Source organism: Melanaphis sacchari, unplaced genomic scaffold, assembly GCF_002803265.2.
Source record: "Melanaphis sacchari strain LSU unplaced genomic scaffold, SCAv2.0 Contig141_pilon_pilon, whole genome shotgun sequence".
NCBI lineage: Eukaryota > Metazoa > Arthropoda > Insecta > Hemiptera > Aphididae > Melanaphis > Melanaphis sacchari.
Genome location: NW_020270600.1, coordinates 785,704 through 813,693, shown reverse-complemented (window position 1 = coordinate 813,693; position 27,990 = coordinate 785,704). Strand labels below are relative to the sequence as shown.

Here is a 27,990-nt window from a genome sequence, read left to right as displayed (position 1 = left end):
GAAATAAAATTTGCTTATAACAAGCAATAGTGATAATCTAGTTCATTTTGTAATGTTAAAATTTTGTTTTTAAAAACAATTAGATAAATCCCATTCATCTTATAATAATAACTATTTTTTTTAGTATAAAATAATATTTTACAATAAAAAAATCAAGTAACTAATAATAAGCTTATATAGAAACAACATTTATTTAACAATTATTTGGTTTTAACGAAATGTGTACAATTAATAATTATACATAATATTTATAATTTTATATACAATATCGCTTGTCATTCAAGTATCGAGAATAAAGTGTGAGGGAACTACTACTACAGATCTTAAATTTTATTCAGTCTTATTTCATGACAAAAAAAAATAGTAATGATAATGGACTTGGTTACATTAACATTTTGAATGTAGAAAAGCACAGTTTGAAGTTTTACAGAAACCTTGTTTCGCATAATATTTACATAAGCGACCACCTACTCTTCCATTGCCTGGATGACCACCTCTCCTATTATAAGGACCTCCTCTATTACCGCGATTATTACGGTTCATTTTGCCTCGATAAGAGTCATAATTACCACCCCTAGGGTTGTCCCATCTAGTATGACCACGGCCACCACCACCACCTCTTTCAAAATGTGGGGGTCCGTTGTTAGGAGGAGGTTGCTGTTGGCCCCAATGCTGGTCATGTTGCATTGGAGGTCCAGGTGGACCCATCCATTGGTCTTCTTGAACAGGTGGTGGATGATGTTGTTGATGTTGTTGGTGTTGTTGGTGTTGGTGTTGTTGGTGTTGGTGGTGGTGTTGCTGCTGCTGCTGTTGTTGCTGTTGTAGAGGTGGTGGTGGTTGCTGTTGCAGTGGTAAGGGTTGAGACTGTTGTTGCATCTGATCCCCCATAAAAATCTGATTATTCATCATCATTTGGTTAGGGGGAATGTAAATATTGTTTGACGGAGGACCCATTGCCATTATATTTTCAGGTGGCATACCCCAATTCATTTGATTGCCCCCAAACACTGGAAACTGAGGTTGTGGTATCATCATATTGGGCATTGACATCATATTGTTCATTCCAATGGGAAATTCTACAGCAGGAGGTTGATCACCTTTAGATTCTGGCCAAGAAATGCTTACATAGTTGTATATTGGGGCAGTATCCCCTGACATGTCTTCCAAGGGAATGTTTAATGGTTCAGAGTATGGCACTATTATTTCCATTTGATCAGGTTCTTCTGGTGAATCCGGTATCCTATATAATAAAATTAAGTTAATAATATGTTATCATGGTAAATTAAAATTTACATACTACACTTACATATTTCTAGTGAAGTAAATAGCTTGCAAAACTGATTGTTCTCTAAGAGTCTGTTTCTTTTTTTCTTGACTACCACTGCCAGGTTCTATTTTTTCTTTACCAGGTTCTTCTGGTAAGTCAACTAACAAACTATCGTCTAAATACCGCCAAGGTGTCTTTGATTCCATATTATCAGCAGCATCTAAAAAAAAATGTTTTCATTAGTATTAGTTTCTATACTTTAAAGGATATAATTTAATTTTTAATTTGACTGTCTTACTTAATTTTCGAACAGCAATGAAGTTTTGTCTTTCAATATCTCGTTCATGCATTTCCATAGCTTTAAAGTTTTTTGTTACATTTACTAAAACAATTACAAATATATATATAGATAAATTATTAAAAAAAATAATAAACATTTATTATTCAAGTGAATATTTTATAGAAATACATTTCATTGCATTTAACCAGCATCAGATATTAAAAACGAATTAATAGAACAAAAAACATTTTAAATGAAGTTAAATATATAAATACTAATTTACTTATATCTACAGTAGAACTCCGATTATCCGAATGCCAATCAGACAGACGAGAAAAAAAAGGATGGGACTTTTAATAATTCGCAAATCGTAATGATATTTTATCGTCCCTAATCGTATATTAGATAAATAATACTTAACTATTATTATTAATAGGTATCATTCGTTTTAGTAAGTCAGTTGTTGTTTAATTTCATACAGTTTGGTCTATCAATCGTTATACGTTATAACGAGTGAATATCAGTGTTACGATGTTGTCTAATAGTCAATAGAAAACGTGTAGTGATGCATACTATGAGAGCAAAAATCGTATCGTTGCGCGGATATATTCATACAATTACATAACTTTTGATGTCATATGTCAACCATACGGATATTTGCTTATATCCGGACCACCCTTGACATTAATTAGTCCTAATAATTGGAGTTTTATTACAAATGCATAAATAGGTACACTTATCGATTTAAGGTATAATTTAGTCTAGAAATATATATCGATATACATTTAGCAAAGAAATACTAGTAAATGAGTGAAAAAACAACGAAATATTATATGATAATATACAAAAATAAACAATTTCTAAATAGGTACCTCTTTCGGTTTCGTCGTGTTCAAAATACGAAACTTTCACCAAATCGCTTTCTTGTTTCCATGAAACCGATTTTTTTGACGATTTATTTCTGACGTACACCAGAACACTTCGCATACCGCTTTTTTTGTCGTTGCAATTATTCGTAGTTGATTCGCCAATAGCTTTAAATATATTAAATATTTTAGTATAACATAATATGTAAATTTATTAAATAATTAATAAAAAATACTACTCACGACTTTTGGCTTGGACTTTTTCGAGTTCATCAGTATTGAGTGACTCGTTTGTAGAATCCAGTAAAGTGTCTCGATAAAACTGAACAAAATAAATCATAATGATAAAACCGAAGATTTATTATTAGATGTTGATCCTTCGACAAAGAAATACGTGTAATACATACCTTTAGTTGTGGAGGCTTTTCAACAATTGGTTCAACATTTAACTCAGGTTCTGGATCGGGGGTCACATCATCAGAAGTATTATTTTCTGCCGATAACGGTACGTAATCTGAAGGCGTAATTGATTCTGAAAATGACAGCGACTCATTGGCGCTCGTCAAGGGTTGTGGCAAAACTAAAGAATCCAAATCCAACGTCGATGGCGAATGTAATGGAGATCTTAATGGCGATGGTAAGTCAGACTTGACAGGTGACAATGGGATAGCCGATGGAGGAGAGTCTTGTTTTTTAATAGCTTCCGGTTTAGGTTTTCGTTTTTTGGTGATTTTTGGAGCCGAGTTTAGGACATTCAACATTGCATCCATAAACAAACCGCTCTCTTTAATTTTAGCTGTGAATAAAATAAAACAAATCATAAGTTAATCACTACAAACAAAGAATCCTATTGACACAAATTCATAATATATATTATCAAATAACATATTGATTATTGGTTGATTCGTAGTATTGGAAAATATTAAGAATTAAACAAACTAAAGTTATATTTATATTATACGAGTATAATGTTGAACGCATTGGCAAAAACGACTGAACAAATAACAAAATTCTATTTAAGTTAAAAAACAGCCGACGGCAACCAGTTTGTCATCCGCACCGAATCACAATTTTATATAACTGTCATGCAGTTTAACCACGTCTCTGTATATTAATTAGCCGCCAAATATATTTCTTAACTTGAACAGAGTATATTAAGTATATTTATAAATTATAGTTCGTTGTATCACAATTAGATTTTAATTAAACAAATGTGAAACCAATTGGTAAGTATAACAGTTTGTAATCGTTTTTGAGTAGGTATAATGAAAATGTATAGATAAAATAAAATTCGAGCAACTGTGCAAATACACTTAATTGATTCGTCTCAAATAAATAATTCATCGATATCATATTGTTATATTGTCAAGGATTTGGTTTTTCTTTAATTCAAATTAAAAAAAAAACCCTGTTATACATTCAATACACTAAAAAATGCGAATAGAAGGAATGTCTTGATAGGGGAAAAAAACAAAACATAATTTTTAAATATAAAATTCTTTATTTACGCAATGTATACTACATATTATGTAAGACAATATTTTTTAACTAAAATAACAACATTATTGTTATAATATTTTCATTATCAATATTTATTAAATTAACGGCGAAATAAAAAAAATTAGTATAACTTATAAAGCTTTAAAATAATTAAAATATGTTACCATAAATTGTGACTGTGAAATATTTGTAAATGGGTAATTAATTTGTGTGAACATAAATAGCATTTGTACATTATGTTACCTTTAACCATCCTAAAAATATGACATACGTACCAATTTAAAATGACCTCATAACATCATATAAAATTAATGAAGTCAAACATAATTCATTTGTGATTTATTAATAATTATAGTTGTCAACACCTAAGTAATATAAAAAATATTCGCAATTACATAAATAACTTTCTTGTTTATTTTGAATATGACATGAAAAGTTAAAAATGTTAAAACCAAAAATTAAAAAACAGATCAACAAACTATGTGTGATTCTTATAAACAGTGGTTTAAGTGGGAAAAATGTTGAGGAGGGACAAAAGTCGACAAAAATTGAGGAGCGTTCGTGAGTTCTTCCCAAGTCTATGTTTAATCAATTTTTTTTAAGAAGCCTATTAGGTATAAATCTAATGTTAATAATATGTAAAATCAAATTTTCTCCTAAAAAAAAAAATAATTTATTATAAATATTACTATTCATATCATTTCACTTTAATAATTTATTTAAATTTTAATTATTATATCACATATCATAAGCTATAAAAATATTATAAAATCATACAAGAATATATTTATTTAAATTATAAAGGTCCTCAATAGCTCAATAAAATATTATAACTTATCAACTTTTAAATACGTTTGAATTCGGTGATTAATCAATGTGTGGGCATCCCCTCGAACTTAGGAGACTTAAATTAAAGGGGACAGCGGAACACATAATCTTACCGTAAATAAGGAAGGGTAATCCGTCCCCATCCACTTTACTACTGCTTATAAATAGATATAAATAGTAACATTCATCAACCCGAAAAACATATTATTTTTGAAGAAATTGAAATTTATTTTTTCATGATTTGAATTATTACAAAACAAAAATGATGTTTTCAATAGATAACAGCACACCTACTCGTACATTTATAATTTTCAAGTACTATGTTTTTCTCCGAATTTCAACTACATACATAGAAAATGATATTTCAAACGATTAGTTAACAAATAGATTATAATAAAAAGTAAAATTTAGATAAGCGGAATAGTGAAATATGTAGGAACCTGATGACAAAGGAAAAAACGCAAAATCCCTCAATTCAAATAAATTTTAAATAGGTACTCATTTGAAATTCGTTTTAAAAAAAAAATTATAATTTTAAGAATAATATTCTACATTGAAATAAATAGATAGTTAAATCAACATAAGTTAAGAATGTATGTAGTCATTTCAAAAATTGTTACTAAACTAAAAAAAATATTTACAAAAATATTAATACATTTTGACTGTAAGTAGTAATAAAATAAAGAAAAAATGTTTTCCCATCTCATTTATCTACTATACAAGAACATGATAGAGATATATCTAATTTCACAGATATTTTCCACATGATTATCCATTATTTTAAGTAACAGTATATTTACCCTTTAGTACATGTGTACATAATTTTGGGGCCTAAGAAGTTAAGCCCCTGAGAAAGGTTTTAAATCCATCTATAAAGGTCAAAAGAACTAAGCCTCTTCAATGTACCTAATGGTTAAATAAGATAACAGTAACAAATTTGTAATTGATACGAGACAAATATTCGGCGATTAATGTGGAATTTTATTACACGCAAATAATATATTATCTGAATAAATTACTTGTAAGTATTTACATTGTAAATGCGCACAAAAAAGGTTTCCATATTGAGAAATCCAAAAAAGACCTTCATAAATATCACTTCCTACTTCCACCTATGTCGATGGTGATACAATTTGAAGCCGTTATTCATTTCACTAGAATAATATATTTTTAACCCCAATTCTTCAATATGCCATTCGCCTACTCATTACATTTTTTTAAGTACGTAAATAATTAATTAATTTAAAATTAACACTCGACATTCAAAAAAATTATGTATTATCAAAAACTAGTTAATGATGTCTTAACTTAATTTTTTTTTAAGCCTAAGCCATAGGTATCAAAAGTAAAAATATAATTATTTTTAATTTATAAAATTATTTAAAAATGTCCCATGATTTGGAATTATTTTTAAAATTTTTGAATTTAAAATATGCTTATAAAAATTCTACGACTATAAATATTTTTCCAACTAGAGAAAGCGCCTTAGGTTCTTTTAGGCAACCCCTAAACACTATCATACCAGTTCCACTAAAAGCAAGTTGCTGCGTAAAAACGCTCAAAATCTACACGTTATCTTATTGGGTAGAACATAACTATTTTCGACATTTTTAAAAATGTTAAACTTAAATTATAAAACGATAAAACATTGTCACATTTCTTAAAAAAAAGATACAAAATATTTTAAATATTTATAGTTATTCTTTGTTAAGCTACAACAAAATAATAACTATTCCAGCTTAATTATATTTAATATTACCAATTATTTAAAAAACAGATATGCTGAAACTTGTTATTGATACTAGCTAGAAATCATTTTCCAAGTTTAATACTAAAGAATTTTTTCTGCTTCGAAATTTTGACCAAAATATTAACAAAACAGGTTAATCAGTGACTATTTGTGCTTGATACAAAAAGGTTATAAAAAATTGATTTAGTTTTACGCTCAATCGTTTTAATTAAATTCCAGTAATAAAAGCAAACTTAGATGAATCTTCAGAATTTTGTGTAAAATGTTTAAGCCCAGGGTGAAATTCGTTATATTTTTAATTTTTATAAAAATTCCAACTTAAAACGCTTATAAAAGAATATTGTGACTAAAGGTTATGATATGTTTAATTGATAAATAAATTACATTGTATTAATTTTTCAAACATTTTTATCCACCAAATTATATATAAAAAAAAAAAAACTAAAAATTTCTCATGTTTATTAACGGCTTTTTTTATCAACAGTAGTTAGGGGGCTTAGCCCCTCCCCCAAAAATCTTACCACCCTACGCCTATTGAATTATGAAAATTATACCATAAATAAAAAACGATGATATAAACATAAGTGCAATTTACTACGGTTGTTTCTGAACTTTACCAAAAAAAAAAAAAAAAAAAAAAAAAAAAAAAAATTGACTTCGTTAAAAAACTGGATTTGTAAAAAAATTATTTTTTTAAATTAAAGCATTTGATCGAAAAAAAAAAACTCACTGTGATAACATTAATACATTCATCGTTTCTTTTAGAATCTTAAATGCTTATAAATAATACAAAAAAGCAAAAATACAGTAGAAGATGCTTAATAAAAACAATCTCAGGTCAAGAGGAGGAATACATGACTTCAAAAGTAACATGAAAATTAAATTGTATCTAGTAACTATTCTAATACAATTGATGAAAAATCAAACTCTGCAGTTATCTATGTTTTAATTAAAATAAAAATGAAAATCATTGTCAAAAACTGGTTTTACGTTAATACTAATTATTGAATTTTTTGTTACTAATTATTTACTAGGATTTTTAACTCTAAAATATCTAGATTCATTATTTAATTTACTATCAGATATCATTTCCAAAGTTAAATATTGGAGTTTACTTATTCAAAAGGTGATGACAAAAATAAATATACAATTAATACAATTATCATTCCACTCAGAATCTAAAAGAAATGATGAAATGAGTAGTCTTTTTGATTAATTTATTTACTAAGTGATCCATTTAAGTTTTTACATACACTATTTCGAAGTTTTAACATACTGAAAATAAAATTATGTTCTATAGAATTCTAAATCGATATAACTTTTATAGTTTTTGAATGACAACATACACATTTTTTATTTCATATTCCTGAGCAGAATATTTATTGGAAATAATTCAATACGCTAACATCGAATTTTGAACGGGTATAGTGTACTATTTTATAAGGACCTACACAGCAATAAAAATACGTAATTTTTCGTCGCAATATCATCAATGATGATTCATCATTTTGATCAGATCAAATCTTCATCAGATTGGAGAACAACCAACCCCGATAAAATTGGCCTCTACCACGCCGATTGTATAAATAATACTTCCTGTCTCTTCTAACCGAGTATATTTGACTACTTTTTTAAAATACGACGTTTAAGTAAAAAAAAATATTGTGTTTCAGATTAAAAAAATTATGATAAACATTGTGTAAAAAAAAAAATTTAATATTTTTTGAAATAATGAGTGTATACAATTAAATGTATACATATAATGAAAGCATATTATGATGGTGATCGGCCAATATGTTTTTTTTTTATTAATATACATATTAAAAAAATATCAACAATCGGCTATGATCGTTTTTATCAAGTTGAACCAATATTAAAATAACTATATAAAATGATCTGCTATTTATAAAAGCGCGTAATACGCTATTATAGAATAAATAATAAAATATTATTCTCTGACTTTGATAATTTACGCTTTATATTATGTTTAACACACAAAAAAAAAAAAAATTGGGGTCGAGCGCAAGGCCAAGGACAAATATCCCACTGTACAATCCATCCACTTCACAGTAAAAGCAAATTAAAATTTTTTATAGTAATATAAATAATAAAATAATATGATTTATCTTTTTTTTTTTTTAAAGTAATGCAATTACATAACGCGTTAAAAAAATGACGGAATATCTACATAGTATTTACCAGGCCCCTTAGTCCCGTGTTTTATTATTAAAATTAGTTTTATGGTAGTACTTATCTCAATGATAGGTAGTTAAAATTTGAATTAGAAACAAACACGTGTACAAAAGATATATTAAATATATTGTTATTTAATAATCGTACGTAAATCACGTAGTTAAAAGTCTACAATCTATAAATGTAAAAAAAAAATAGTAAAAGGAATGGAAAACACTGTATTTTTATCTTAATATTTTTTTATCAAATGAACATTTTTATATAAAATTGTATATGTAATTTAGGAACCTCCGAGATTTGAAAATATTAGTATTATAATTCAATAGTTAATTAATAACATCGTGAAGCAAAATTATTAGTAAAATATAATGATTTATGAACAAGTCCATTTTTTTATTTTTATTATTATTAATACTCACATAGGTCTATTTAATATTTATTGCACAACACATTATTCGAATCGTTTAATATTTAAAGTCTTTAAGATAAATTCCCCAAATAATATAAGAAAGTTAATTTTTATATTTATTAACCTACTTAATATATTTCATATCAAGCAACTTAATGAATCAAACTCAATTTTTCTACGATATATTAGATCGTATAACTATAAAAGGTATTTATATACCTAATTTTGGTCATTCTTAATGTTTCTAAAATTTTTTCCTCGAAAGGAAGCACATTTTCGAAAAGTCTTGCATGTTAATTTATTATATAAAGATTGAAATTTACATTGGAGTATTCATTAACTCGATCATAAAACTAAAAGATGAGAAAACTATTAGTTTAATGTCTATATTATTTCTTTAAATAAAAATATAAAAATTTAATGTCTCAATTTTAACAGAAAGCCTTCGATATTCTATTTGCCAATATGTACCTATAGATTTTTTGTTATATCACTGAACATATTATATTTTAAATTCGAGCGGAGCAATGTTGTTTTTATTAATCACCTTAAAATATAGAGGGATGAATATTAGTTTCAAACTATATTTAGCTATTAAAAGGGACAAAAAACAAAAATTTCAGTACATTTCAAAATAATCGAGTAAAACTAAAAAAAATACGGAAAACCAAAATATTTACAGAAATTTTTTTTATTTTAGAATTTAAAAAAAAATCTGGTTAACATTTTAAGTTTCTACGGTTATTCGTTTAAGAACTGCAATAAAATAAAAAAATTGTTCAAGAAGTAATTTTAGTTATTTTAAGGATTATATCCAATGTCATGAAAGTGTTAAACTCTTATTAAACCTTATTTTCTTCATGGTTATTTATTTTTTTTTATTACAAGGATCTTTCATTTAATGTTAAAATCTTAGATACAAAAACAATTTTTTTTGAATTTTCAATTACAAAATAATCTGCAAATTTTCAAAGCGCTTATAATTTTTTTAAATTTGATTTTACTTTAAAAACAAACATTTTTGAAAAATATGTTATTATTTAGTGGTTATCTACGTTATTGAGTGAAAACTACCATTATTGATTTAATATTCTGAAACAGAATTTAAATTTTCTTAGAACTTGACGAATAAAAATAAATTTTGAATTGTTGAACTACAAATATATTTACGAAAAACATCTTGCTAAAAAAAACCAAGAAGGCACTGTAATATACGTATTAATGTTTCGATGGCACCTCGTCATTGAGTAAGTTAAGTACTATAATGGACGTTAAATTTAAATTCAATGATACAAATCACCACTGTATATTTAAAAACGATTCTTGTTGAAGATTATCTGTTAGCCTCCATTTCAAAAGGATATTTTATAATTTATTTGTATCACTCTTAGTGAAACACGGTAGTTAAACTAATTTGAGAAATATTGTATTGGATAAATAAGCTCTTTAACTTACAAACAAAATTGTATCACACATTAAACAACAAAAATAAAAAATGTTACATGTGTATGTATTTAAAAATAGATAAAAATCTAAATAATTTAAAAATAATATCACATGAAAAATTACAAATAAGAAAAAATTTCAAATAAGTATACAGTTTAGTTTTTAATTACAAAAAAAAAAAATTAAATTAATTTTGTCGAAAACTGGTATAGCGTAAACATACCAGATTTGTACTAAATACATTTTTTTCCAATTATTTATCCACCGATTTCTTTTAGTTACACTTTCGACCCCTTTTAGTACGAGCTAAATCCAATTTCCCACCAAAATTCACCTTAAAGTTAAAAATTGAAGAATTTTTAATGCTAAAAGATGAAGTCACAAAATACTAAACAAAACACTATAAAACCAATGTATCCATTACTCCGCTCATAATATAAAATAAAAATAACAAGTTTTTATAATATATCAGTATTAAATTTATATTTTCTACAAGAAAATATGCACAGAAACAAATTATTTATCGTTTTGTAGAATATTGATACGTATTTTAATTTAGTATATTAATTCAGTATATAATTCTGATTAAAAAATTGTATCGTTTTGATAAATTAAGAATAAATAAGTCAACTTTACTAACTAACATCATGTAAATGGATATTATTTATAGTTTTTTTTTTTTTTTTGTAATATACTAATTGTATGTCATACTTTTGATGTTTTCTGATAAAATTTGTAAGTAAAACAATAATATGATTATAAATTTAAAAAAACTGAAAACTAGATACTGCAGCATAGTTGGTTTCGAGTATAACTTTTCATTAAGTTGTCATAATAAATATGTATCATGTATATGAAAAAACGATTTTTATCAATTGTATTATTATTAGTTATTTCTTTTTGTATCTAAAATTACGTATATGTCAGTATTAACATACCACACATTTGTCTAATTAAATTTGTGGTATAAATATCTTAAAATTAGTCTATAAATAAGCTTAGTGTTAATATTATTTGAATTACAAAAAAATGTTGCAAATATATTTTTTTCCATAAATTTAAATTATATTTAGATTTTAATTAAATTTTAAATATTTTATTAATAAAAATGCATGTTATGTTTAGAAATATTTTATAGGTATCTTAAAACACAATCCATAAGTAAATATTAGATGTTATATCAGTCAATAACTAGAAAATTATTCTTTATTATATCTACTTTAATATGCAAATAATTAATAACATAATATTATAAAAAATTAAATATTTCCATTCTTTCTTAAAAATCGATTTTAAAATTAAAATATGCAGTTATATTGATAAAGTAGGGAGTAATAAAATTTCTTATCCATCATAAAATATTTGAATTAATTAAATCAGTGTATTATATTTGGAAATTTTAAATTTATAGGTTGTTTAAAAATCAAAGTTAGACAAATTTAAGTGATTTCAATATAGAAAAATATAAGACCTTTCTTAGCAACATGGCACACAGCGTCAACAAGTTTTGACCGCCACAGGTCATTTCCCACCCTAGGTTAAATACTGTGCAATTTGACCACGTTTGATAATCTTTTAATGTACTATAGGTAGAAATGCTATATAAACCAAAACTCACTAAAATTTCTTATTTGGTATACTGCGCTAAGAGATAATTAGTATGACATATTTTAACATTGGCGCATTTGATTTACTCATGAAAACTTATATTATTATATAATATGTGCTAACAACATTTTGTCAACACTTTTTATCTTATTGTAACATTTGTTGTTCTTCTTTTTGCGAGTATAATGAAATAGTCAAAATTGTTTTACCTCAAATAATAGCCTATAACTACAATTCACGTAGTTTTCATCCAGATTTCGGATATTAATCATATCATTATCTGTTCTTGAAAATGTTTGTAAATTAATTATAACAACATTAACAAACAGCTAGTATAACGTTTAAACTTCAAATGATTACTGTTGTAGTGTTGATGAAAAAACAATGATCCCAAGCAGCATCTTCCAAGTTGTTCGTCCATTTTGATCAACCATGAATCTTATGTAGAGATGATGTATGATCCGCATTGAAAGATAAATTTATATAATCTATATATTATCATCTTTATAGGAATATGAAAAACTAAACAAATATTGTATCTGAAATTAGTAATATGTTTATTTGCATGAGACACAAACGTTGTTGTGTCAGACATGCTAATAAAACTTAAAATCTAATTTAATATCACAGTTTTCACAATCTGTGTATATAAATCAAAATTAACTATTATATTATATTCATAAAGTTCATATAATTAATTTGACTTATTTCAATCCAGTGAGATGACACTTCTCCAAGTTATTATTACCTGGACAAATACAAAATACATAATATTTATTATGTTTTAATCAAAACTAAAATAATTTTACTAATATCCTAGTTTTTGAAATCTACAAGGCAATTAAGCAATTCTTAATTTATTTTTATTAATATAAATTCAATCTTTGTAAGCATTTAAAACTTATTTTTATTTATAAATATTGTCATTAATCACAAATTTATGTTTAAGTTAATTTATTAGATTTAGACAAGCAAATATTGTAAAATTAATTACAAAATAATTTCATATTTTTGGATATTGTAGTAAAATTTAAGATATTATCATTATACATTGCTCTTTTTCACAAACATACAAAACAAAAAATGCAGAATTAATTTTGAGTTGTCAGTTTTAATATTAAAGTGAATTAACCTAAAACCACCATATTTATAGTTAGGAACATTAATTGTGCTTGTGTGTGGGATTTTCTATGATAGTAACATTTTTATACAAGCCATGAGTACCTATGCAGAATATTACAATTTTAAAATCCATATGTACTGCAAACAAATTGAAATGTTAAAAAAAAATTATTATACACACACACAAAATGATCCAAAATCATTAGTTTGATAATAAGTTAATTAACTCTAATATTAAATTTAATAACACGAAATTGGTTCTGCTTAACACAAACTTCTTATGTTGTATGTTATTATGATGGAGACCATATAGTAGCAACTTTTATAAATTAGATTTTAAACATAAGAAATGTTGTTAATATAAGAGAAAATATTATTAAAAAATGGTATCAAAAATTGAAAGTAATATATTTATATGTCATATACTTTTTAATTAGTCTTGGTATCGCAATCAAGTATAAATAACCAGGCAAATAAGTGACCCATCGTTGAAACACAGATTAACAGTTGTTTAGGTAATAACTTCAGAATTTAACTTGATTAGATGAACATTTTGATCATTCATGAATAATAATCAAAAAATATTCAATCTGAACAATATTACTTGTATTTTTTTTTTTTATATGTATTGAATACTTATAAAATAATTTTGAGATAATAAATAACTGAATATTCATTTTAATTCCATATTGAACGAATATACAAAAAAACCATACAATTTTATCACTTACCTTATCACTGTGATGAATAGTTCAATACGATTACATACTTCTAATATTACTATGAGTCTGTTTAAGACACAATTTTCATGTTGTTTGAAATAGGGAGGGTTTAACTACGAATCAACCATGTATTAAAAATGGATTTAAGTGAGTACATGTGTATGAAACATTTTTATACATTCACACGTACATGAATGGATACCATAAAATATAATATGTTTAGAGAGATCATTTCTGTAGGTGTTCCATTAGACACCTGAAGTTTATCCTGAAATGTAACTTTTCACAACAATTATTCATTCACTGTTTAAAACATATTATTTTGTAACCAAATATTTTCCAGAAAAAAAATATTGGTTGATGTATCAGTGTCAGTGCTTTAACAATAATAAACTTGAGAACTTAATAGAAAATTCAATTTACCAAATAAAGTAAAACATTCAAGTCAGTTAAAATATTTTTTGATATTTTACTTAAGCTTAGATGTCCTATGCAAATATTTTACACTATAACCAATTAGTTTAGCAACCAAAAATAATTTATAGTTAAATAATACCTGATGATAATTATGATGTATTTATATTTTTATCATTTGACCAAATTGTCACTTGGAAATAGTTTAAAAGTCTAAATACTATTTCAAATATGTATTAAGCACTGACACTTAAGTAATATATCAAAATTGAAGAAAAATGAATAGTAAAAATATAAGATCTTACGTGGTAATTTCTTGACGTCTGAAGGAGAGCTCTTAAGTTTCTTTTCACTTTGAGAATCTGGTGGAGGTGACAAACTTCTTTTTTCAGCTTTTGACAAAGGTAAAGGTGATATAGTCTTAGTTGATTTTTTAGATTGTGCTTTAGATTTAGGATGAGGTGGAGGTGGGGCTTGTTCTTCTAAACCAGTACTTCGGAATTTTGACTTAAATGTTTTAACAGTTGGTTTTTTCTCACCCACATAATCTTTTTTCTCTACATGAATAGAATAATTTTTTTTTTCTAAAATTGTCTTAGATTCTGGCAATTTGGGTTTAGGGGCTGGTGGTGGTAATGGCCGTGATTCTTTTTTTATATCTGTATTAGAATTGGAGTCATTGCTTTTTTTACCATCATTGGATAGTTTTAATTTTATGAATCTTTCTCCTGATGAAAGATTTTTTAAATTTTGTTTTCGTCGATTTGAATGTTTGGTTAAATTTAAATTATCATTTTCTATTTGTTTGTCATCATCAGATTTTTCATCAGTCATTTCCCCAATTATTCTTAAAAATGGATTTCCATTTTTGTCTTTTATACGCCGTTTTTTTTCTTTGGCATCTTCAGAATCATCTTTTACCTTTTCTTTTTCAATTTTTGGTTTTTCTTTATTTTTGTCAACCTCAGTTTTACTATTTAAGTTATTTTTTTCTTTTTTAATTCTATCTTTGACTTTTTCATTTTCACATTTATTCTTAGATTTGTCAGTTTTTGTTTTACAATCTGAAGTATCAATCATGGATTCTGAAGAAACCCCAGAATCTATTTTAGGTACATTTAAGATTAAATTTCCTTCAGTTTCAGATTTTAAGTTATCTAGCGTTTCATGTTTAGTTAAGCTTTCTTTATCACTCATCATACTATGCCATTGTTCAGTTTTAACTACCTTTAACCATTTTTCAACTAACTGTTGTGCGAGTGATTTCACTTCTGAAATATTAAAAGAAAAAAAATCATTAGAAATGATCACTATTTAAAATTCCATCCATTAAATAAATTTAATTTAAAATATTGTTGGCATTTCAACAATAATATATCAAATGTTTAACCTCAAATAAATTAAAATATGTTTTATATTAAAATTACCTGTATCATTATGAGTTTTGGATAACTTTTTAACTAATTTTGGTCCTCCATTAGCTTTTAATCGTTCCATTGTTACAGGTACAATATGAAAAATTGTTAATAGATCTTGAATTAGAACAATATTATCTGTTTCTACAGCATCTTTTAACCAATTATAAATTAAATTCCAACCACCGGCATCCATAAATCTAAAATACAAAAATAATGAAATAAATATCATATATCTAACATCTATTTATTTAATAGAAAAATGTATTAGTACAGTGATTTTTATAATTATTAAGACCATAACATACAATGCAATTTTAAACATATGTATGTATACTTGAAAATGTATAAATAAAAATATTATTTATTAAAATGTATTACATCTCTCTTTTATAAATTAAAACAAGTTTATCATATTTCCCACTTAACCATGATTTGAATGTTAGTGAATAACAAAAATACTTATTGATACAATAATTAAGAAAATTAAAATTATTTACTTAAAAATTCGTGAAAATATGTAAACATATTTTATTATACTTAAGGTGTAATTAAATATTTGCATTTTTAATCAGAATTCAATTAAGTTATATATTCATAAAAATGCACACCCTATAATTAAATCAGTAATCTGTTAAGTGATATGTATTTAAGTCTCGGGTCACTATCATGGATTTATTAATTTTGAATTTAATCATAAGTCATTGCATGTGAAAAATGATTCTGAGCTGAAACAGTATAATATTCAGCTTATATTAACAAATATATTTTATCATTTATACTGCTGATTGAATAATTTATTTTACCATTGGTAATACAGTATAAAAAGGAAATAGCTTAAAATGAATCTAAACATTATGAAGATATCATTTCAAATAGTAAAACATAATAATTATATACGTGAAGTCTTCACAATTTTTTTTTTAATTAAAAAAAAAAAAAATAATAAAAATAACTAAAACTCATTCTTTGTTATATTTGAACTTCAAATATACATAATTAAAAATATTGTGACTACACTTTTTGGATTTTTAGATTTCATTAAGAACTACTAATGAGGAATCTAAAAATTAAATTTTAAATATTCAGCTACACAGATTTAACATTTTATAAAATTTTAACTATTAAATTATTTTGTCAAAATTCAATAAGAATACTCATAAAAAAATTATTATAGGTTTATTAACAGCTTATGACTTACGAAGCACTTAAATTAAATTATCAAGTGATCTGTATTAGATTTTTTTCTTCAAATTTATAAGAAATAAAACTAAGAAGTAGAAATATATAATGTATGAAAAATACTAATATGAAAATTTGTAAAAAAAAAAAAATGTAAGTAACTACAATTGACTGTTTTTGAATTACAACAAAATATCAAAAATAATAATTGAATTATAATTCCAGAATATAAATGTGGTGTAATAAGTGCTATAGGTTTTTAATCATGATAACTGCATTAAAATACTATCTATATTTTACAGGTATATAATCTAAAATAATTAATAAAAAAATATTACTAATTACTTACATGTTTAATAAATGTGGAGTAGATTCTTTTAAAATAAAAACATATAAGCTTTTACTAACAATTTTTTTTGAAAATTTTGCCATCAACCTGAAAAAAAAATTGTAACTTTATTAATTTAATATGCCTACAAAATTCAAAAGCGACAAAAAGAACAACTAACAAATATTTTTTAAAGATAACTGTCGTATTACATGTATAAATGAACCAATTTATAAACATTGATGTAAACATTACAATGACAAATTATACACAGAATAATTTTATTTCTGTTAATTGTAGTTGATTTATTTGAACTAACTTAGCTTAGTTTTAATAAAACTAATATATGAATATATATTTAAATAAATCTAAAATTATTTAACTTTTTTTAATATTTGATGATTTTGATAGCTATCTGTTTAACTCAGAATAACTATAATAGTTATTTGACATTATAAATAAATTCAAGTAAAAATAACCATTAACTTATACTTTACTTAAAAAGTATAAACTTAAATATAATATCACAATAACAATATATATAATGCTCATGATTATCATATATATCTACATAAACACTAAATGGATTTAAATAGTAAATTATAAATTTGTGTACTATGAATTTTAAAATAAGGAGGTTTAGTACATGTCCAAACATTTTTATTTTCTCTGATGTTATGCTAATTTATCACATTATTTTCTACATAATAATTATATTATAATGACTAGAAATAAGAATAAAAGTAATACAATTTGAATACACTATACTCAGTTATTCAAATTTGATGTGATTTTGAGGAATAGCAATAATAATAGACTGAATATATTTTAAAAATTATGCAATAATGTTATCTCTTTTATTGATACTAAGTATTACTTAGTTACTACTTATAAACATGTTACCCAATTTCACAAAGTAAAATTTAGAATTAATTTTAATTATTTATAGAAATTTGAAAGCAATGATAAATATTGTTCTTATAGAACACAACTTTTTTTGCATCCAAGATATATTGAACGTAGTTAAAATATATTGTGAGTATAATTTTAAGATTTAATAATTATATTACACATGTAATAAAATTTGTCATGAGATTATGCACAGTTGATATACATTACTATAAAGGATGAAAACTTAGGTTCAAATATCAATGAATGTTCATGTTTATTAACCTTGAAGCAGGGAGAGTGGAAAATGTTGACAGCTGCTTTTCATGTTAAAAATATGTTTCAGGTGCATACATTTTTAACAACAAATATTTTTTAAGGCGCTTTTAATTATGTTAGTGATTTTTGTATCAAATTGAATCAAACGACTAAGAGATCAACCATTTTATTATTTTATTTTAATTCAACATTTTTATTTTATAATAAATTCAAGTTTTTTTGGGTACAAATATCAAAAACCTTTATGATAACATATGCAACATGGTTTAAAATACATTGAAACATGATATAAATATTCAAAAGTAAATTTTATATAGTTCTAAAAATTGACTAGGTAAGCTGGTGAGTAGTATTAATTTATTGGTACTCATCAACACAGTTAAAAATGTTTTATACTAATTTAGTTAGATATTTATGGATTAGCCAGTTTACCTTACCTAATATTTATTATTTACAATATTAACAAGATGGAAATTAAAAAAAAAAGGAAGTATAAAAAGAAAATGTAATGGTTGGCATAAATTGTAATCAGTTACTATGGTAGAAAAATCTAATCCTATGTGTTTCTCAATTATTAATAAATTAAACATGGCTTATTTCTTTAAATTAAATAAATTTTTTTCTTTGGGGAAAAATTTTAATATGGTTGACTGGTAATTTTTTTGATAGAATAAGATTATTTTAAAACAATTATTTACATACACTACTTATTAGTATTTAAAAACAGCACTAGATTTAGGGGAGGGATCCGGGACACGTGCTTTTGGTACTGGTCATAAAGAGGAGAAAATTTTTAATTATAGTTTGTAAAAAGAAGGTTATTGATATAAAAAGGTACCAATTTCATATTTTGTCCAGGGTTAAAAAAATGTTAGATCCTGCACTGTCTAAAAGTATCTAAGACATGATTTAGATAAAACATCAATTAAATGTCAGATAATATAAAGAAAAAAAAATATTCAAGAAATAATAATTTGATGGATATGGGTAGGAAGATAAAAAGTACAATATTCTATAGAAATTTTTGATGGGTAGGTTAATTACTAATTATCCAAAGTAGTTGCCAGTAGACTAAAATGAACAAAAATAAGTAAGATCTGTGATGTACTCTAAACATAAATGTATAATACTTAATTAAAAACTAAAAATTTTATAGCTCACAAGATAATTAATCATTAATTCATTACTAATACAATATAAATTTATTATAAATTTATCAAAGTATTTTAATAAAAATCTTCATAAACAATAACTATATTATTGTTATTTATTCGTGATAAAATTTGAATAAAATATATAATTTAGTAAATGTTGAGGATGGTGAATATTTTAGAATAGGTTAACTATATATCAAAAAATATGACAAAAGTAAATAATTTATCATTATACAATTAAATTATGTGGATAAAACTAAACACATAAAAACTTGTTTACCATCAATATAATACTGAAATCTATTGGCAAAATCAAATAATCAATCAAACTTTATTCTATAATAGGTATTTATTGAAATTATCGAATTCAATTTTAACTACATTATGATATATATAACACCTAAATATTAATTGTGATATAAACATGTAACTATACAATATAATTGTAAAAATATTATAAAAATCTCAATTCATGATTACTGAACTATAAATTCAGAGAATTTGGTAAATAGTTAATTGTGTTTTATAAAATGAACAAAATATCTTATTTCTAAACTGGCAGTTGGAGAGTAAGACATAATCTAAAGATCTACAAATGACTTAAGGAGTTTGAAAAAGGTAAATTATGCAACTTAGTAATACAATTATTATTATTAATTAATATTGTTATTAAAACGTTTTAAATTTATTATTAATCTACTAATCCATTTGTTGAAAATTGAATTGATAAAATGTATATACAGTCTTCTCGTGAAAGAAAGGTACCGTGTTTCACATATATAGACTGAGCTACAAACTGGTGCTAGTTTGAATGTGGTAAGGGTATTAGGCGCTACCGGTGTGAGGATGTGCAAGAATGTATGATTTTTATCAAAACGCGATACCTTTCTTTCATAATACAGACAATAGAAATAAGCATACATGTTTTAAGTTTCACAATTGTAACACTGTGGTGGTCATTGTGAGTGCACAGAAGTGCTCAATTATTTTTCTTAAAACAATTAACTTTTATTTTTTATGTAAAGATATTAATGTTAATTTTACTACAGAGTAATATTTCATAAGTATTTTGAATAAAACAAAACCATATTATACAGAAATATACAATTAAGATATAATTTCTTAAGATACTTAATATAAATTAGTGAAGTTTTCTTGTTCTTAATATCAAAATACTTAAAACTCAAACATGCTTTTACCACTCTTAAGATTGTACAGTTGCAATTTTTACTATCACTAACATTGCTTTCTATTAGACTACAAATGTTTATGACAACATATTTTTTTTAGTGTAATAAAAATTAAACCAAAATATGACTAAAATTTGATTCAGAGATTAGATTTCAAATCTTTATACTAATTTAGCATTCACAATATATACTTATAATTAATTGACATTATTGAGTGTATATTAACATTTAGTAATTATTTCTAGATTTAATAGCATACTTCAGAATACGTGTTGTATGCTATCTACAATAGATTTATTGATGTCATGTGGTATTTATATTAATAAAGTTAACTACACATTTTTCCATATCAAGATCTTTATAAACACACATTAAAGTTTTCAAATACAGACAATTAAGTGTTTAAGGAGACATGTAAAAGTAAAATGTAGTTTAAGATCATGTGGAGCAACAGATCTACTCGAAAAGTAATTCCAGGAAGAATTGTAGCGTTCAGTCTATTTGACTAATGTGTTTGAAAGCTTTTTAAAGAGACGTAAAAGATACATTTATAATATTTATATAATAAGATTATAATTCCAATGACAACTTTAAAACTACAAGCTCTGATAAAAATATTTAGATAAGTTAAGAATACATTTTTTTTTTTGCATAGATAGGATGATAAAGCATGTGTACCCATATTTCTAATTATTTAATTATTATTTTGAATACTTAAAGATATTTATATTGATCATTTACGAGTAAGATTATATGAAATATTGCATCAAATTTCAAATTTAAATTTAAGACAAACTAATAATTTGACAGTTTTTACCAAATAAACACTTCTAAGTTATACGCTTCAATTTTCACATTTTAATATATTGTATGTTTCATTTATTTTATGTAGATTTGTATTCTTGAATTTCTATATTCATTTATCATATCTAATAAATTAAACTGAATATAATTGTATTTTTTGATATTTTTAAATGCATATTTTAATAAATGTATGGTCATTAAAACATTAGCTGCCTAACATATTAGAGTAAATTTATTAAAATGAAAAAAAAGTTGTTGTTTAAAAACAAAATTTTGAAAATTGAAAACTTAAATATCAATGTACTGCTTGCATACATATATGAAATAATAATTATAGGAGATGCTAACGAACAAACAACCAAAAGTTTAATCGTAATTTTAACCAAATTTTAATGCATTTAATAATATGATAAATTGGCTTTATTCAGCATATGTGAACAATGTTAATTGACATAATTTGGCATTATCTGAAATTAACATGTTAATACCCAAAATTTAAATTTCACTAACATTTTTTAAAACAACTTGTTTTACATGTGAACATGCACGATGGCAAGTATAATATTTTTAAAAAAAAATATTTTGAAATACATAAGTTTCAGAAAATAATAACTCTTGCTAAAAAAAGAGCCAAATATACATTTTGAAATGAATGGAATCAAAAAATTTGTAATTTGTAAATTTCCATTACATTTCCATTATTTTGAAAACTTATACTACAAAATATAAGACACAGGAGCAACACAAAACTAAAACTGCTATTAATTAATTAATAGAAAATAGAGAAATAAATGTATAATAATGTATAATAAAAAACCTATAAAATTTGTAAGCGAATATTTAAAAAGCATAATTATTGTATATTTTATTAAATTATTATTGATAAAATAAAACTTATTTATTAGGTATTTACTGTTTATCTTATAAAATATGTTTATTAATTAAATGTAAAAAAATATTTATATTTATTATAATGAATAATATAGTAATTGTATTCATACTATGAATATTGTAGAATATAGATTAAGTAAAATTAACTTAAACACCAATGTTTAGATATAAGACGTTCTAAAAAATACCTAACATAATATGTAGCTATAAACTACAACTTTAACTTGGGAAAAGTATCATTCATCATTACAACCAGAGTTATTTATATTTTGGATATATTATTAAATGGGGTATTATTCAATATCTTGAAATTACCCATTCCTTTTGTATGTGTACGCACTAACAGTTTTACGTTATTCTAGATAATAACAATTAATATTTTACACTTTGTATAATTTATTATCAATAATCAGTCGTTTAGTCTATTGAATCCAATTGGATTTAAATGAATGAAAGTTATTACTTTTTAAAAATATTTTTTTTTTGCTATAAACAATACAGAAGTTTAAGTATGTATCTTTATTAATTTATTGTGATATATTATTTATGGGCTAGCGCATAGAAAAGTTTGGCTTTGAAAATATCTTTACTCTTTAGAGTACTTCTATTATGCTACAATTTAAAAAAATAATAACCACATACCCAAATAAATAAGTAAATAAACTTATCAGCAATATAAAATTAACTTTTAATAAATCAATCAAAAAGACTAACAACGTCTCTCACTAAATGTTTTGGCACATCATCCCTTCCAGATTAAATCTAGTATTCAATAAATACGTAAAAGTCTAGATGTGACCAAACGTATAACAAAACAGAAATAAAGCTAAAGAACAATATTTATCATGTTTCTCATTTTGAAAACAAAATACTTGAAACATAAAAATTATCTATTACAATAGTTACTGAAGAGATATTATTCTAATGTTAATTTAAAATTTTTTAATAGTTATAGTCAGGGCTTGAAAGTTATAGTGCTAAAATGAATGTACAATTTTAGCGTTTAATATGCACTTAAAAACAACAAAATAAGCATAAAAAATAGCATTAAAAATTAATAAATATGCTAAATAAAATTTTCAACAAAATATTTTTATTATTTTTATGAAATATGGTAATAGGTATTTAGAAACTATTGATCAGCTCTGAAACATATGTATGATGAATCTGACAATTATAATACAATGCATTTGATAAAAATTTTAAAAATAACCAAATCATTAAAAATGAATAGAATAAATTGTCCAATGCCATTGGTGATAAAAACGATAATAAACCTACTATTTGAAAATTAAAATACATGTTTTTGTTTACATATTTATATATTTTATAAGGGTTATATTGTTTATTTTCTTTATTATATAAAAAATATGCCTATAAATAATATATAACACTTTAAAATAGCAAAACCAAATGCCTTATACAACATCAAGAGTGAAAAAATTTGAATCTTACTTATGTTTTATAACTCACAAAATAAAAATAAGTTTTTACTAAAATTTCTAAGCTCTCTGGTTATAATTAAATAGATAAACTAAATATTAACAATATAGTTTTTATAAGGTCATTATAAAGAAATTACTTCAATATTTTTTATAAACTAATTATTGTAAGAAGTTTTATCAACTAGTTCGAGTAATTTGTTAAGATAATAAAAAATTTAGTATAGTTTCATTATATTAAATGCCACTAAACAAAATAAATTTTAACACAGCTATGTATTAAGGTAAAACATATTATTTAGAATTTAGTTTTTGAATTCAGGACTACATATACTACAAAAATTTGCATCATTTTCATCCCATTTTTGATGTTCAGCTACTACATATATCAATATATCAAAAAATTAAGCAATATTTTGATCTTTTTATAAATACCTCAATGTACAGTAAAATAAAAAGATATTAATAGGTACATGCATTTTTTAAATAGCTAACTTAACCATCAGATGTGGTGTTGATATTATATGAGTAACAAACAAACTATTAAATTGAATTTTTAATTTTATACAAAGCAAGGAATATATGTGTAAAATTTAAATTTAACCTTATGCAAACCCAAATTGTGCCACTAACTGACTACTGACCAGCAGTACAAATTGAAATGATTAATTAATTATTAAATGGCCACGAATTGTGATTTTGGTGATTGTATAAACAATAGAAGTTACTGTTACAAATTTTAATAACACAGCATGAAATTAGACATTTTTTAAGATATTATCTCATAAAATATTGTTTCACAGAAAGTTGAAAAAAAATAAATTAATAATAATATTTATTAAACTTATGATTAGAATGTATAAAAAAAAATTAAAAATAATAATAAGTCTCAAACTTCTAAAAATAAGAAATAAGAACAATTTGAACTATATTACTGAATAAATTGAAAAAGTAGTATACTTTATGAAGTAAAGAATCAAAATAAATAAGAAGAAATTAATAACACAATTTTTTAACGACTAATATTGTCCTCACTTAGCTTAAAATCTGAAATAATTGAATACTTGAATAATTTTCACTTATACTACTAAGTGAAATATGTAAACAATAAACCTTTCTTTTGAAAAATAACTAGAATTATCTAAAAATCAAGTTGTTTTTTTTATATTGTGATAAATTTTAATTTCAACATTTAAATGCATATACAATAATATATGAATAGTTTATGATTAAACAAATAGATAGTAGTGATTAAATGATAGTTCATTTCATTTAAAATTCTATTTTAGAAATTTCTGTCGGTGTGTTATAAAATAAACATCGGAGACAATATAAATAATAATACATTTATCACTAAAACTTGTCAAATAGTTAGAACCTTTCAGCTCACTTGGCATATCTGCCTCAAACTAAAATCAATAAATATTTATAATAATCACTTAAATTCCTGGTGAATTTTATTTTCTAGTTTAATCTATTTTTAAAACTTGCTTACATAAGATAATTTGTATTTCTAATTAATATCCCTATTTTTTTTTTTTTTTTATAGTTCTTTAATTGCATATGTTTAATTTATTATTAGTTATTTTAAAGTATCGTTAGATAATAAAAAGGTTCAGCAATTATTAATTAGTTACTTATTTTATAACATATTAATCATGTCACATAACTAATAATTAAAAATTTACATCAACAAAGAAAAATGTTTTTTATAATTACAATTACACTACATTATATTGTGTGCTTTGTATAATATTTCTTACCTGGATATTTGCATTGCTTCAGGTGGACCTTTGAGACCGCCAGTATCTTCATTTAGTAAAACTTTTAAGCAGTTTAATAACTGCATGGGATCAATTGGTGGCTGAAATTAGAAATATTTGATTAACATTTTTGTTATGAATTCATATTAATTTATACAAATACTTAATAATAAGAAAATTCAAAACCTTATAAAAAATAATTAACAATTAGTTATTAAAAATCAACAAATATTTTAAATATTGTAAGAAAAGAATTGAACTTTTAATAAACATGTGAAACCTATATTATATAGTAACAACTAACAAAACAGCTAAATACTCAATTCTTAATTTATTAATTAAAATATTGAATCAACTCGGCAAGTAATATTTGTGATTTAGTAATCGTCGTATTTCGATGAATGCACAATATAGCTCATAAAAGCTTAGACACACTAATGAAATTTTAACCGTGTTAAGGAAGAAGAGTGATGAAAGAAAAATATTGAACTACTTCAAGAACAACTTTATAAGTCAAAATAGATAATCCATTGTATTTTTTTTTTTTTTATTTATCGATACTATTTCAGTCGTATGACACACATAACGAAATTATCCAAGTAATTAAAAAAATTACAATTTGTAGCTGCGAGGTTTAATTGCAATGAACTGCGCCCTAATAACCTTCATATACAGTAGTACAGTGATAGTGAGAAAGATTGGTCGGAGTTTTGACAAATATATGTGAAAAATAATAATTCATTACTTAATAAAATTAAATTGAAAAATCACTGCATCTCCTGCAATAATAAGGATGCAAGTGTGTGCACTGATTTCAAGTGACGTAACAATATTGTCGGCTCTTGGCGAATATTTACATAGGTTTGAAAATAAGTGGAACACGAATACCTACCAACTATTATTATTTTATGTTCAAGGAATGGCTATCCCATTCTGGGTATTTTAGCTCAGTTTTTTGGGGAAAAGGATTCAAAGGAATATATTAGCAAATAAATAAAAACACAATAAAAACTATCACTGTATACAATTTTTGTTCAACGTTAATTTATATCTTAACTTTCTTAAACAGGTCGGACTAGTAAGTGTTCTACATCTATTAAAACTAACACATTGTTATTTCTACCCGAGGTCAAATAATTTTATAGGGCAAGTCAATATAAGGCCCATGAACTTACCATGGCGTTTTTGTCGTGCGTCTCCGAACGTACAAATACGATTTATACAATGGTTTGGCACTAATTGTTTCTTTTTTTCACAAAAAATAAATATCGTTATTTAAAAATACTATAAAACGTCGAAGTCGTTTGCGTTTATTTTATATATTTTCCTGTCTATAGGAAGGCAGTAAAAATTGAAATAAAATTAATTTAAAATCGATCGTCCCGATGACAAATAGATGATGCCTAGTGTGCAGTATTAGCGAGGTACGTGGACTTTGGCGCCCAAGTGACTTGTTGTTATGTTTCTTCACTGAATACGAAATCGTGATTGAAATTTCACTGATAAACAGCTCAAAATGGCGGACTGAGTTGTCTAATTTCGATATCGATTAGTCGGCGCGTTGCCGCCGTGGAAATAATAAAATAGTTCAGTCATCGTCACACTCTTCATGTATGTATCGGCGCCTATAGCCTTCATTAGAAACAGTTGTAGGATTTTTCTTCTTTCGCCACTCCGAAGGTACAATATTCCGGACAAAAATAATAATCTTACGCACTGCTGAATGGATTAGTGCAAAGGAAGATTTGATGATACTTGTATTATGAAAAACGGAAATCAATAAATAAGATAGAAACTACTGTCGTAATATTGACGAAAATCTCGGGCGGCGTCTCGAGAAAAAAATACGTTGACGTAATTACGGTACCAGACTTAACCTGTCGTGATGAAGGCAATAATATGGTTTGAACCATGTGCACGTAGAGCGATTACGGCATTAACAAAATAATTTGTCGTTGTAGACTTGTCCTTGTCGAATTTAATCAATTGTCATCTACGCAACAAAATTGATGATATTCGTTTTCTCGTCGTCGTTACCGTTTTGAATTATGGTGATCAATTGATCTCGTACGTCCTAATTCCAATATGGCTGCAACACTCGACAAACTGCGGTCTGCGACGTACACTCGACGACGTAACTAAGGCGTGGTAGTGTACTGGTGTACTACTGCCTACTGAAAGTCAGACACACTGACACTAACACTAATGTAGTATATACTATATATCTCTGTAGAGTACAACCAACTCAT

The 27,990-nt window shown here is 24.6% G+C and overlaps 1 protein-coding gene across 1 annotated transcript; it reads right to left on the bottom strand.

Moving 5' to 3' along the window:
- Positions 1-209: 209 nt before the first annotated feature.
- On the bottom strand, positions 210-17,384 carry LOC112591723 (serine/threonine-protein phosphatase 1 regulatory subunit 10-like). The gene is made up of 9 exons (XM_025335632.1): positions 17,352-17,384; positions 15,833-16,020; positions 14,711-15,676; positions 2,821-3,209; positions 2,657-2,735; positions 2,420-2,581; positions 1,566-1,649; positions 1,307-1,487; positions 210-1,240 (listed from the first exon to the last, which is right to left on the bottom strand). The coding sequence occupies exons 2-9, from the start codon at positions 16,014-16,016 to the stop codon at positions 388-390; spliced, it is 2,898 nt and encodes a 965-aa protein (XP_025191417.1). The 5' UTR covers positions 16,017-16,020; positions 17,352-17,384; the 3' UTR covers positions 210-387.
- Between the last annotated feature and the right edge of the window lie 10,606 nt (positions 17,385-27,990).